Source organism: Harpia harpyja, chromosome 1 (assembly GCF_026419915.1).
Source record: "Harpia harpyja isolate bHarHar1 chromosome 1, bHarHar1 primary haplotype, whole genome shotgun sequence".
NCBI lineage: Eukaryota > Metazoa > Chordata > Aves > Accipitriformes > Accipitridae > Harpia > Harpia harpyja.
In genome coordinates this window covers 86960437-86975364 of record NC_068940.1, presented here as the reverse complement: position 1 = coordinate 86975364, position 14928 = coordinate 86960437, and the positions used below count along the sequence as shown (strand labels likewise).

General features: G+C 38.1%; 1 protein-coding gene across 8 annotated transcripts in view; it reads right to left on the bottom strand.

Annotated features, from left to right (window-relative positions):
* CACNB2 (calcium voltage-gated channel auxiliary subunit beta 2) overlaps positions 1-14928 on the bottom strand; it is a 268848-nt gene that overhangs the window by 125849 nt on the left and 128071 nt on the right. The window contains exon 1 of one of the 8 annotated variants that reach the window (XM_052803817.1): positions 8930-9147. The exons of the other annotated variants lie outside the window; for them this stretch is intronic. Coding sequence (XP_052659777.1) covers positions 8930-8980 — 51 coding nt within the window. The 5' untranslated portion in view covers positions 8981-9147. Of the gene's footprint in view, positions 1-8929; positions 9148-14928 lie in introns of those variants that run through there. 8 annotated transcript variants of the gene reach the window in all.

Below are 14928 nucleotides of genomic sequence, written 5' to 3'. Positions count from 1 at the left end.
ACCTTCTTGTTCCTCTGGATATCAGCGCATTCTAAAGGACGGGTCTTTTCCAATTCTTCTCATTGTCATTGTTAGTCTCTGAATGCAATATGGTGGTAACCACAGTGTCTTGGCAGTTAAGAACAACCAGGAAGTAAGACTCTGTGTTCTAAGAAACATCCAAGTGTTTTATGAAAATTATAGGACTGTCTCAGCAAGGGAAACTGAAAACAAGTTAACCCAGAAGAGTTAACAGTTTGATCATAGCACCATGCTGCTCCTATACTCTCATGACAGGTAAGTAATTCAGTTTGATTTTCCCAGACTCCTGCTAAACACCCCTATCTGTATGTTGGGGGGAGGGAAAGAGGGGGATGGAGGGGCCAGGATACGATTTGGACCTCCTCCTTCACTTCTTTTGAATGACACCTTACTTTCTTTTTAAAGCAGCCCCCAAAAAATAGCATGTTTTGGGTCAAGTTAAAAGGGTTTTTGTTTATTTGTTTGTTTGTTTTAATTTTCATATCAGCAGAAATGCTGGGCAGCATCCCAGAACATGGTGCAGATTCCAAACCATCAAGATGCTCCGTGTTCATCTGCAGCAGACTTTGTATTTCTTTTCTGAATGTATTGGGCTTCCATCTAGCCATAAAGTCAAAGTCCATCTCCTTCCATAAAATTCCATACATCGCGTAGGATGTTTGTAATTCTCCTTTACAGATGGTGTACATCTGAAAAAGGCTTGATAAGTAACATTTTATTCTATGAGATTTAATTTAGGTATATAATAAACCAATGTCAACTAATTCAAAATGCAATAATGAAACACTTCCTTGAGATAAATGTCACATCTTAAACCTCAAAAACAAGCTTAAAATGAATGAATAATAAAATAAAATCTGAAAGTATGCCCATGGAACTATTGGAATGCTATTTAAATATTATTTTTAAACACTAAAGCTGCTTATCATTTGCAGATTGTTATTGGTTATTATGGTTACCATTCTCTAACACAATCCAATCTGCCTGCAGTTTTCTATTTCAGGATACAGCAGTGATAACATTAACAGCAGACTAAACTTCTCAACTTGGAAACATACATTAGGGGCACATGCTATCTCCTCCTGCACTGAAAGATAACATGAGTATGTTCTCACAGTGTCACAGAAATAACAAGCTGCCATTCTTCTTGCAGTCAGATGTTAAAACATTTAACCCAACTCACAATGAGTGTCAGGAACATAGCAAAGGTTTGAAACCATTTGTATTATGGATACATAATACAAATACCTGTTGTATTATGGATCCTCTGCATCACTCAGATATTGGAAAGGTGCTATAAATGCTATAAAGTTGGAAGATCTGCCCACAGGTGATTGTTCCCATGTGTGGGCAAGATTTTTTATTTTTATTTTTTAAATGTAACACAGAGTCACGGGGAACATTGTCTTCTTGTAGCCTTGCAGCAGTGAAGCACAGAGAATGGGGATACAGACAGAAAGAACAAGTCAAAGTGCTCAACATGCCATTGCTGGTCTAGGATGCTCACACAAGTCACCTGCAAATGAAGGTGCAGCCAAACACTTCTGAAACAGCTGTAAATTTTGTCAGAGCTTTAAGTGGTTGGAAAAAAATTGTCTTCAACAACCACATTTAAAAGAAGTAATACCCTGAAGATTAAAACAGAGATAATGTTCATTTTGCTATATTTATTAACTGCAAGGAGGGAAATTCCTGTGCTTTTGAGCACAAGAACGTCAATAACAGAACCAACCTTCACAGATAACACTAAGATCTTGAAGTAAAATATATAAAACTTACACAACCCTGGAGAAACAGGCTGTGATGGCCATAGTTCCTTAAAAAATGCAGCTTTCCACTGAAAAGTTACTAATTTAACTCTATAATGTCACCACTACATGCTGCTACACTGACTGCTACATTAAATAAACACTGGGATTTAATCGCAGTGAAAGGCTTGTAACTCTCACACTCAGCACATCTGCTTCTGGGTGTACTGAAATTTTTCAAGTGCCATGAGCAGCTCGATAATCGCCAGATGCTGACCTCCCAGAGCTGGTGACTGAGGAGTAACTTTGGCTTGTAGCTGCATACAGGAGCTACCGCAAACTACCAGGGATATTAACCATCTCTGGCTACGGCCACGTCCTGAAAACTGCTCGAGTTACAGGTTGTCCTCTGGGTACCGTCGCTGTGCAATTCCCATACTCGGGACATTGACTTATCAACTGATACTTCACAGAGGAGAGGTCCGAGACCTTGATCCTTTAAACTGTTTTGGTTTTTAAAATGAGGTAATAATTCATGTACCAAGTCCAACCATATCTCAAAATCACATTTATAAAAGTGCTTGTAAAACTTGAGCTGTTGATACCTCCAAATTCTGTTCTCATTTCAGAAACAAAAGTGCATCTGATCAGCAGAGCCACAACAGCAGGCCACAGGAGGCATTTTGGCACACATTGCATTTGTTTATACATTTTTGGCAGAAGCCATCATTCCACAATTCCATCAATTTAAGTTATTGATTCTCACAAAATGTTGTGGTTTCTTTGGCCTCATCACTTCTTCAAATCTCAGTTCCCATTTCTCATTTTTACTATGTTTGAAACCTCTAATGTTTGCATTTTTGGCAATCCTAAAAGCTTTATTAATTATGTTTAATTTTTGGTGAAGACTGGCTTGTACAATTTAACAAGCTCCAGCAGAATGAGTTCTGGTGAAATGTGAAAATTGGAAAACTTGTCTCTGCAGAAAGGACTATGTATCACTTGAGACCCACTTCAGAGCTCAGAATAGGAATTGAGTGGAATTAAGGCAGCACATGTGCTGTTGTAACGGCCTCTCTCACCTATGAGGATGGGTGTCACCCTGGCACTGCAGAAACATACTTCAGTTCAATGAGCAGGGAGCCAGATGGATAACCCTGGCTAATAACTCTCAGTGCGTTGTGGTGAACACAGTGAGAAGAACCAGTATGTTAGCTAAGCGGAGTCAATAGTTTGCAATGTAATGGATGAAATACATACAGTAAGTTGTTCCTTACAGAGAACTACTTCAACATGTTACAATGACATTTTCAGAACTGCCCTGATGAGATACAGCATGAAGGTAAAATACTTTTAGTCAGTCCTTCTTGTCCACTCAAATTAACAGAATCTTGGTAGCAGGGAGTAAGAACATGAGTACTTAGGGCAGGGTGGAAAGGTCTTCCCTCTCCTATGCTGAAATGATACATATTTTTTCCCAGTTATATTCTCCTAGGTTGGTGTAAAAATGTGATTTTTCAATTACATTTTTCTGTTTGGTACATTTTTTCCCCTCCCTCTTGCTACGATTCACAATCAGTGTTCATAAAAAGAATGCTCTGAAGAGCCTGGTTCCCCTGTGCTGACAATACTGAAAGCTCACGCATCAAACCAAAGAGCATACTTCAAAGTGCATTTCTATGTCGGGCTTGCCTTCTCTGTCTGAGACTGCAAGGCTCTGATAGTCCAAGAAAGGCACTCCAGCATTTTCTACATCCCGGTTAGAGTTTTAAAGGTGAACCTGTTCATGTGATTCAGCAGTCATCCCCCACTACCTTTTTCAGGTTCAAATCCATGATACTAAGGTGAGTTGGGTGCGGATTTCTGAAGTCACTGAGAAACTCCTCCTGAGTACAAAAAATTTACCAGACAATTGATTTACCATGATGAAAAAAGTCAATAATATAAGAATTCTGATCAAATCCATAACTGTTGATCTTAATATGGTAGGGACCTATAAAAAGACAGTATTTTGAATTCCAAGGTACAAGAATTTCTCCTCTCCTAAATTCATAAAACTGAACCTAAGTTGTATATTGTGTTGTGTGTGACACGAATGGAATAATGGATTTACACCAAACCAGCATCAATGCAGAAAGTTGCTTTTAAAATTTAAGAAGGGAATTATTCTCACAAGCAGTTTAGTTCAGACACCATAAGCTTCCCCTAAAATGAAAGACTTCTGCCATTACGATGCTAGGTGCTTTGTTTACGTCTATACAAATTCTAATGAAGCTGGGAGATCCATGTGAAAGCACAGCGATAGAACCCAATCAAATTTTCATGTCAGAAAATATTCAGCCAGAAAATATCATGATGTTCTGGGAACTCAATGATTTACGTTGAATTTGGCAGAAAGTTATCGAAGTGCTTAATTTGAAAATTACTTTTCTAGCATTCCACCATAGCATAAGCTATTGAAACTATTACATAATTAAGCATTACCCTGTTTCTTACATACCAAAATGACTCTCTTTCCAAGATGAACTGGAAATATTGCTGAAAAGCAGTATTTAAAAAGTTCAAACATTATTTTTTCCAATGCCTTATATATATTTATTTACTAGTTTCTAGAAAGCAAACACTGAAGAGATTACTCTTTCAAATAACACTATGATTTGCAAATACTTGTTTCATTGTTACCTTATTAAAAGGCAAGAAAGATATGCATATTTTATTATCATATAATGATAAAGTATATGTGAATGTGACATAAAAAGAAACAACCAGAAACTTTCAAATAAAAACCAGTCACTGAATAGTGCTTAAACAAATAAGAAAAATCATACAATCATAGAATAGTTTGGGTTGGAAGGGGCCTTTAAAGGTCATCTAGTCCAACACCCCAGTCAAAAGACTCTTAATAAGAGGGAAAAATGTAAAGCCCAAGCATGTCTGGGTCACACAGATTTTCAAAGAAACTCTATCCTGATGCACTGAGGGAACTGAGCTGCTGAACTGGGTACTTACAAGACTGTGCTGAATTGCATAGAAACAATAATACACATTTGACTGAGGACTTCGTCAAACTGAGAAGACACTAAGTTACAACTATTGCAACTGTGAGCCAGTCTTTCTACTGACATCCTTTGATCAGTATGAGCCTACTCAAAGTGAAATTTAACTTTTAAACCTAGAATTGCTAGCAGAGCTTTAAAATGATATTTTTTCTGATACTAATATTCTACCAATACTATTAACTAACAAGCTAATAATTTTTAAGGTATGAATATTCTAAATCATCAATCTGTCAGCATCCTTTTGACAGCCTCAAAACATTCAGAAAAAAATAGACATTTATATCCACTGAAATACTGCAAAATGCAATGTATCATTAATGATGAGCTGAAGAAAAACAAGTTGTTTTGTGAACAGCAGAAGTAATGAAGCCTGGATTCCCACACACACCTCCACAATACCTTCAGCTTGCTCTCATTTTCCCTACACACCACATGCTCCGTACCCTTGGTTCCTCTCCCCTCCCCAAACTTCCCCTCCCTTTCCTCCAGTTGCTCGTTGAACAAAAGGCAGCATTTTTTTCAGCTACTCTGGAGTTAAACTCGTGCTCATGGGCTGGCTGGATGATATCTTTTGGATGCCAGAGGAGCCCAGAGAGTGCCTTGACTCTCACACACTGGCATGTCAAGCAAATGGCTTTAACAGCTCCGACCAGCCCCCAAGAAGGTCTGGTATAAGCACTCAGTACTTCTGAGACCTCTGCAAGACTGATTTAAATTGGCCATTGGATTGAAGTTACTGAGAAGCACAACTAACAGATGGAAAGTGGGATTGCATAAATCTTGTCTTAGGAAATCAACCTAAAAAATCAGATCTGTTATACAAAGACTGTCCATAAGCTTTAATACTCAGCAGCTTGTTCAAATATAAGATGATGGCATGAGCAGCAATGTAAACTTTTAGTCTCTCAGTCAGTATGGAGAATTTTCAAACTATCCTTTTCACAGAACATGGGTTCCTGTTATTAAGCAGTTGCAAGTACGATATAAACCACAGGCTTCCATGCAGTGTACATGCAGCACCAGTGGCGCATAAAAATTTGCAAAGAAATACTGTACTTATAACAAAGGACTTTAGGGATCAGTAATTAAAAAATTCCAAAAAGTCATATGTACATACGTAATTAGAAAACCTATTCTAAAAATTATAACATCTTCTATATTTTGGCCCATAGGAAAAAAAAAAAAAAAAAGAGTTAAAATAAAGCAGCCCAGTAGTATAATAGCCTCCAAAATGGATATCTGAATGCAATGGAAGATTCAAGGCACTTTACCTCCCCTCTTTTTACACCCTTTTTATGCTGCACTTCCACACTCTCCATCCTGGGAAGCAAATAGTAGAATTTACCCTTTCAAGTTTATGAATTCCTAGGCTCGTTCACTGCAAGTTGAAAACTGAATAAAAAAATAGCAGCAGCAATTATATATTCCACTGTTGCTAAAAACATAAATTCAGGAAAATCTGGGTAAATTGGTAAAAGGCAGGATGTCACTTCTGTGCGTAGTGGGTGAGGTAAGGACAAAATTAAAGTCTTAGGAGACCATAAGGAATTACTGTGCCTAATGTGCTTACACTTTCTGGCAGTTACCAAAGTTTCCATATTGAAGAATTTCTATGTCACAAGGACCGTGTTGGTGGTGAAAATGTGTCGGTGGCTATGCAATAAGTATTATTTTATTTCATCCCACAGTGACATTTTAATTGACTTGAATGCTTCAGGGGTCAACTTGTTACAAGGAACATCCTGAAATGTGGCAATTCAGAAAAAAGTACCCATTAAATAGTTATCTGAATTTCTGTTCAATTATGCAATTTGTATCTACTTTGGATGCAACAACTGTCATTAACAGACTATCATCAATAGTCAATTTACTTAATTATACATGCCAAGAAATATGAAAGAGAAAGTTCTCAAGCTATATCTCTCTTTTAATCTTCCCAATCTTTCCATTACTTCCCCCTCAGCTATTTAAACAATTCCTTTTTCAACTAGATAAATGTTTGAGAACTAGTATCACTAAAAACAAGCTCATTTGCAAGCACAGGTTCCTGTAAAATGCTTCTGAACAAGAAATGACTACAGCCAAATTCACATTAGCAAAGCTAAATGGTCTTCTTCCCCTCATGACGTATCCAGAAACTAGGATAGAAACTAAGGAAACAGGAAAATGGTCATCAACCATCACTTTAAAAAAAAGAATGGTCATCAACCATCACTTTAAAAAAAGGTTGACCAAATGTTCAGAAATCTACCTAACATACCCGGCTGAATCCCTTCAGCCAAATTTTATTCCTTTCTGCCTGTGTTCCACTTCTCCTGTCCTGCTTTGTTGCTGCTTCTCAGTTCACAAGGGCTGTACATCCAACAGCACCGCTCCTTGTGATCCCCTTACCCTGTCAAACAGTAACTTCTTCCTCTGTCCACCAGGACTTCTATGACTGTGTCAAATAGAGTTTGGACTTCTTCATGGTATGATATGAGGGAAAAGCTTCATTTTAGTCTATAGCCCAGATAAATCAAACTCACCTTCCCCTTGATGACATTATTTGATGACTAGTAGACAGAAAGATGAAAATGTTGCATGGAAATGTGGACATTATTTGTGCTAAGTTCTAACATCAGGTAGCTTCTCTTTAGGAAAACAATATTTTCCAATTCTTTTTTTTTTTTTTTCATTTTACACCCTTTTCCCATGATAAAAGTTATTCTCCAATTTTTCTCCATTTATAATTCTGTTGGGATTGTCAGAGAACCCCAAAACACATTAATTCATCAGAACTCTTAAGAACTGCTTGGAAAAGATATATATTAAAACTTAAAGACTTAAGCTTTTAACTGTACTAATTACATAAGGAAAGGCTAAAGGCAGCTATAGCTACAGTTGGACTCAATGATGTTAAGGGTCTTTTCCAACCTAAATGATTCTGTGATTCTACTAGTAGCTGATTTCTGCTGTTCTGAACATCCATGCTGAAAACAAGTCCAGCGGAGTTGTATATGGCAGTTGTATTCCTTCCTACTTCATGGCACACTTCCTATAAGACCCATTGTTGCATTATTCCCCCCACGAACATATGAGCACGTTGCAATTTGAGTAAAGAGAAGTTGTCCGTAAGAGGAGGATAGAATGGATGTTAGCAATAACTACTCAGCTTCCTATGCGCAGATCCCTAAATAATCAAGGAATAGGAATGATCCAAATCTGATTTCCTTCTAGAAGAAAGATGTGGAGCAGCCGTTACACAAGACACTGTCCCTGAGTTTTCTCAGAATAACTCTGGAAAGCTACTGGCATGCCTATGGTACACTTCTTCACTGCAACTGTACTCAAATCTCTCATAAAGGTTATAGAAAGCAGCAAGTTTAAGCCAAACATTTAGCTTAAGTTTATGCCTATGTTACTTTTATTATTTTAATCTCCATTCTTTGTTTTCTACAGTGTAAAAAAGAAAACAAAGCACATCCAATTATAACTTTTAAAAAAATATTTGTCATCTATTTATCTTTTATTTCACAAGCACAGCTGTAGTGGGATATCTGCTACTGTAAGTCCCTGGCCCCAGGATACACGTACCTGGCCAAATGCTGCCAAACCAAAACTCATGAGCATGTTACAACCTCACCCAAATCAAAAATAATACAGTGTAACATTTGTGTCTGTAAAGAGAATGTACTTCAAACTACTGCCAGCAGAGAGTCCCATTGCTCTCCTATTGAGGAGAAAACAATTTAGCACAGTCTCCCAAAACACGGAACAAACAGCCATCTACTTCTTTTTAACTATTTTAACAGGGTTATAGACAAAAGCGCTCTCAGCAACAGCCACCTGTGAATGCTTTCCCTTCCCCTCAACTCTACTTTTTGCAGTTTTTCAATGTGATAGCAAGTTAGCATGTTTTTAAAAAGCAAGCTCAAAAGTATAATTTGGACTTCCACGAAAAGGCTGGCACAGTTTTTCAACAACATTTGAGCTTGGCTAGATGAGAGCGAAGTGAAACAGTTTAACTGTAATTAAGTTAACTTGCAAGCCAGCCTGTACATTGCATTGTAAAATTAAAGGGCTCCCGAGCATCTGGCCTGCACTCCTTCAACATATGCTTACCCCAGGAGTAATGTGCTTAGTTTGAGGAGACATCAGGCGTCTGTCAAGCATGTCAGCCTTGCCCCAAGCAGGCCAGCCCTTCCAGCAGCAGCAACGCTTCTTACAGGAGCAAAACCTCCGACACAAAGCAGTGCACCAGCGAAAACTTCAGCAAATCAGCCTGCGTTAACCATTATTCGAGTTCCTTGTCCGTCTAAGGCCTGGTTTGAAGTCCCCAGCTTTTGTTTATATGGAGCGATACTGTTTGCTGGCGATTTCTCTCAGCTGTTGATCTGATTCAGTCCCTATGTTAGGTTACAGCTCAGCAGAGAACCCGTCACCATCAATTACCAAGGAGGAGTGGGAGGGCTCCACGCTCCCGGTGACGTCAGCCACTTTAGGAACGAAGCCTGCACACTTGCTGGAGTAACATAACATTTTGTTAATGTCAGCTGCATGCCTTGCAGCACGCATGGCCTCCTGTTAACATCCAACAACTGGCTATGCACCCAGAAGCAAATCATGGAGAAGTATCTGGACACAAACACTGGATAACTGGGCTTCTTGATGTTTGTGGGTATGGATTTTTTTTCTTTATTTTTCCCCCTCCTGAACAGGGATTATAGGCACTGGTATTTCAAGTTGGAAATCTCCCCTGTAAAAGGGAAATTACACTTGACCATAATTAAGGTAGAATATATATTATGATAGAAGGTACATTCAAATGAACCTTAATCATGGTTCTTTATAAAAATTATCATCCTAAAAATAACCTCATTAGACACATCAGCATGGCAGTACTTCCATATGTTAGCCAGTCCACTGAAATCATCAGGGAAACTCACATGCATAATATCATTGACCCTAATGAGTTTAAGAGTTTGCAAGATTAGGGTCAACCGGCTTAAAATAAGAGTATAGGTTAAATGTAAATAAAAAGAATGAAGGATACATGTCTGTATTGGCCAGAGGCTTCTGGAAGTGTAGTAAAGAGGAGTAAGGAGCAGGCAGCAACAGGTAGGGAATGGTATGAACAGAGAAAGAGCTGCAGAGAAGCAGCTTTCTGCTCCTGCTACCACAGAGATAATAAATGATGAGGCAGTGACTCCTGAGAGTAGCAACAAGCACAAACACTTTTTTTTTGGCTCCAGCTATTCAGTGAGCTAGGCAACCTTCTCCTCTACTTACACCTCAAGACTGGTCTTTAATAGGCATGCTAGACAAGCAAAGCCATAAAGTCAAAACTCTGGCCTATAAGAGCTGAAAACAGTGCCTATTTCCAAAGGCCCAAACTCTCAATACTGACTTTGTAAGTAGACTCTGTAAAGTCGACAGTAGTTGGAAAGGGAAGGACAGACCCCACCTACATGTCTTACAATAAGAATCAAAACAGATTTTTTTTCTTTTTTAAATGACAACTTCAGACTGGCTTCCATTTATATTAACTGGTTTCTACACATATTTTCACACAGCCACTTTTAAGATGTACCAAGGTCAATATAAAGTTATCCTCTTCCCTCCCCCCATCACTCAAAATGTGATTTCTTATTTATATTAGCTGCATACCATATTGTTAACAATTCTAACTCACTGAAACTAGAAGTGACTTTTGGTTGATACATGATCAGGTGGTTGTGGGGTTTTTTTGCAAGGGGAGTCTGGGAATGCGGGATTGTTAAAATTTTACCAGTGTTTCAGAAACCAGTATTCATGTTAGATCCAGTTCAGGTGCCAAAATAGAATTAAAAAAGTAGAAACCTTGCATAAGGTTTTGCTGATAGCCAAATATTTACTTCTCATGAAATAGATATTTGTATTTACCTGAAATAGATTCAGCAAAGAAAAATACACAGAACATTGACAACCTCTTGTATAATTTATTTTGACTTCCATAAGGCACTTCTAGGATGCATTATTAAACTGGAAATGTTGAAACAACTACTGTTTTCAGAGGAAGCAAACTTCAGTGAATACAATTTTAGAAGGCTGTGAGAAGTATAGCAATTTCTGATGCAATACTGTATTAATAAAGTTTTGGGTTTTTTTACAGTGCAATTACTGAGCTAGCTTTTTGGCAAAATTATTATCCTTAAAAAGTTTAACACATGCTGTGGGACACAAATACCTTGGGGCAAATCAGCACTACTCTGAAGAATACACAATCACAGTCCCAGCTGGAATATCACAATTAGGACAGGGCAGCTCTGAATCCAGAGGCTTATTTTCTGCCCTTCAGCAGATTTTACAGAATACTGAAACTAAGCTTGCAAGACCAGGCTGTCGTCATGGCAAATTTTGGCATCACAATATTGAAACAAAAGGACTTTGTACTAGAAAACACAGTCATAATATGATTTAAACTGGAGAAACTGCAACAGAGAAATTCGCTGGTACCAATCATAAAGTTTCAAAACCTCCCTAAGTCTTCTAGCCATAGAATACAAACCACTTTTTCTTTTTTTTTTTTTTTTTTTAACTTCTGAGTAGCAGACAGTCACAGAACTAGTGTGTAGTAAATGCTAGATTGCTTCTGCCCTTTTTTACCCAAGAGGGTGAATTGTCACCTAAGAAGTACCAGGTCTGTTAAAAGCTGCGTGCTGTGTGTAACCTGACAAATTAATTGAGGTACCTTAGAACAAAAGTGAGTGACCTTCAGCCACTTACAGAAAAATATAAGGTCTTTTAATTGTCAAGAGAACATGAACACAATTCATTCAGTGATTACTATTTTCATTCATTCTTTAATCTTGTATAGCACTAATGGAGAAGTAGCTTTAATGTTAAATATTAATATTCTGTATTTACACAGTGTTTTCATCAGAATTCTCAATCAATTTTGAACATAACCTTAAGAAATTTTACTATGTTTGGACTATAAATGCCATTAAGCACACAGGAGAATAGAAGCACTGATTGACTACTCATTCTCAGTGACATACTAATAGAAGCTTGCTTGTGAATGTTTAAGGTTTTTTGGTTTGGTTTTGGTTTTTTAGTTTAGCAAATCAAGGTATCTGGACTCTGCCTCTTTTCATCCCGAACTGAAAATGAATGTCTGTCTAAAAAAGTTCTTCTTGACAAACCAGATCATAAATGAGTCGTTAGAGATCACAACAGTCAATATCTCAGAAATAATAAAAGCTTAGACATATGAGTAATTTTTCTCATCACCAAGTTATTGTGCATCAGCTCATCCATATGTGGACATGTGGGCACTCTTAGCATATGGCAAACAAATTAAGGCAATTTATTGTAATTCTGCCTCATTATGGATTATGTTATCTGGCATTTGCTGATGGATAAATGCATGAACTTGTAACGCACGGCAACTTGTCAATCCACATGTCTAAATCTAATATATATATATATATATATATATATATTTATCCCTTTGCCATTCAAATAAGTTACGTATATTACCAGCTCTTCCCACCTGGCAAGAGTCAACTTTAGAAAGACTTTCCTTTCCCCTTTGAGAAGCCCCAAAGTCTTCCCAAAAGACATCAGGGTATTAAAATCACTCATTTATTTAATATGACAAGACAGCAGAACTCTGTATATGCCTACGCAAAGTTGATAGATATGAATTTTGACATCTACAAAATTTTTGTTAAAAAGACAGATGATAAATTAGTCAAAGCTCACACAGTCAATGATTCAGTAGCAAACAGACCCAAACTCAGATTTCCTAAATTGCTGCAACAGCCTTTCCACAGAAAACACTCAAAACCACCCTGTCAGCAGGAGACCGCTCAGTTCCGTTGTTCATGTCAAAGCTCACGAAGGTTTCTCAGGTTCATCATTCTCTCCCAGAGCTTTACCAAAGGGCCAGTCTGCTTAGTGTTTTGCACACTAACTGAACAGGGCTGCTCACGCAGCAGTGTCCCAGGTGAGATGCTGAGAGAGTGGCTGGTTGATACTTCTAGCAGAAGACAGTAACCCAGCCGCTCACCCAGCATGGTGGGAGCTGAGCTGTAGGATAGATGGCTGCTTCCCAAGTACACTCTGCCCAGTTTGAGTAAGGGACATGAACAGGGTCTCCCACCACCAAGGAAAAGTTTCTTCACTACCAGATATAAAGTTAATCTCTTGTTTTTCTCTCTGTGGCCAATGAAAAGTCAACTATTTTCTATAAGTGGAAGAGGGTTCAAGATGAAAAATTCATCACAGAATAAAGGACAAAATTCTGTAATGCCTAAATATTGTAAAATAGGTTTGAAGGTTTGAAACAGGTGAGTACTCAAACCAGCAAGATTACTGGTTATAGCACACAGGGAAGATTTTTTTTAATTTTTTTTTTTAATAAGGGCAAGCTGACTTGGTTAGACACCTACTGAGAGAAAAAGATTCACATCTATGTTTTACAACTAAAATACACGATAAGAGTGCCTGGCTTACCAAGAACTGCACCTTCGTATTCCTCATTTTTGACCAGCTAACTTGAGGAATTTGCCTTGCAAACTGTTACTCTTGAGAGCAACAGTTGCATCTGAGAGCAAACTGTTGCATCTTCATGGATGCTGATCTTCCTGACTTCAGGTACACGCTACTTTACCAAAAATCAATTTAATGGAAAATGTGGAATTCCACCAGCCTAAATACACTCCCACTCTTATATGACACTGCCTTACTGCAAGGTCCACAAAGCAGGATCAGTGTGCAACAGTACTTTTAGGTTAAGTGTTGGTTAGGAAAGCAGGATTCATAGAGCTCCTGCAGTTCATTTTAATTTCTGCAGAGAAGGAACTTCAGCACTAGGTGAAAATTTAAGTTCCTGATGGCACTAAAAGATGTGTTAGGAACCTTACAGAAATCCGAGTGCAGCATATAAAACATAAACATCACATAAAACAGCTAAACTAATAATTTCAATAAGTAAACCGCACTGCTGAGGGTGGAGCTCTTGGCCCCCCCCTCTTGCCCCCATCCCTGGTACCTCCAGCAGTGCCTTCCCTCCCCTCTGCCGGTCCCAGCACTTGTCGGACCCCTCTATCAGGAGAGTGACAAACCTAGCCTAGTAGGAAACTACCTGTTTGAGTATTTTTCTTTTTCGCATTTTTTTTCCTGCCAGGTCAGTAAGGTGAAATAGCTATTGGGAACAAAACAGGGGAAAAGATGCTGGTAGCAGTGGGGCAACAAGCCTCCACCACCCAAACCTCACTGCGAAGCATTACAAGATAACCCACCAAGGGCCTAACTCCCTTTGTGAATTTAATTTCTATTTTGTAATGCATAGTGATAACTATGCAATGTAATGCTGTATCAGTTTAAAAGCAGAAAGACATCTACTTCAAAACAAATATGTCACACTCAAAACATTAATAATTAACCACCCCCATACAAACACTCAAGTAAACAGAAAAATGACAGCTTTAAGATGCATACAGTTGTGCTTAAAATTTAAATGAAGTCTTTTTTTTATTAAAGATAATTCATGTCACCTTTTTCCCCTTCAGAGTTCAAACTTAACTCCAGTCACAGTGAATAAGGCACACCCCTCCATGCATACATTTTGATTTCATACTTACAATAGCTACAGACAACGTTAGCTTACTGCAATCTCCTTCGATGTTAACTCTCCCCAAAATGTTCTTATTGGCGTGATCTGAAGCCCACAAGACTCTCTTCAGTTGGCTTTAGATTAGGGCCTTACATAACTGTAACATCTGGGGCCCATTTCTACTATGCAAGTTCCAACAGACACAATTTCTGTGTGTATAAATTCATTTCTATTTAACAGACGCCTGTATTTTGGAAAAGCAGAACTGATACACAATTCTGTTAAATTGAACATACAAGTTAATACATATTCTCCCAGAAAGGAATGAAATAAATAATGCAATTTTGTACAACATACACCCTTAACGTATTACAGTGTGGTTTTTTTAACTTCTGTGCTTTGCAAATTCATGTCTGTCTCTGCACAGGGGATAAAAACCAGAGCAGACCATTATTGCCACAGCTGGAACTACTGGAAGGGAGAAGGTCCAGGGTCAGTATGCTTCTCCTACATTATTTTT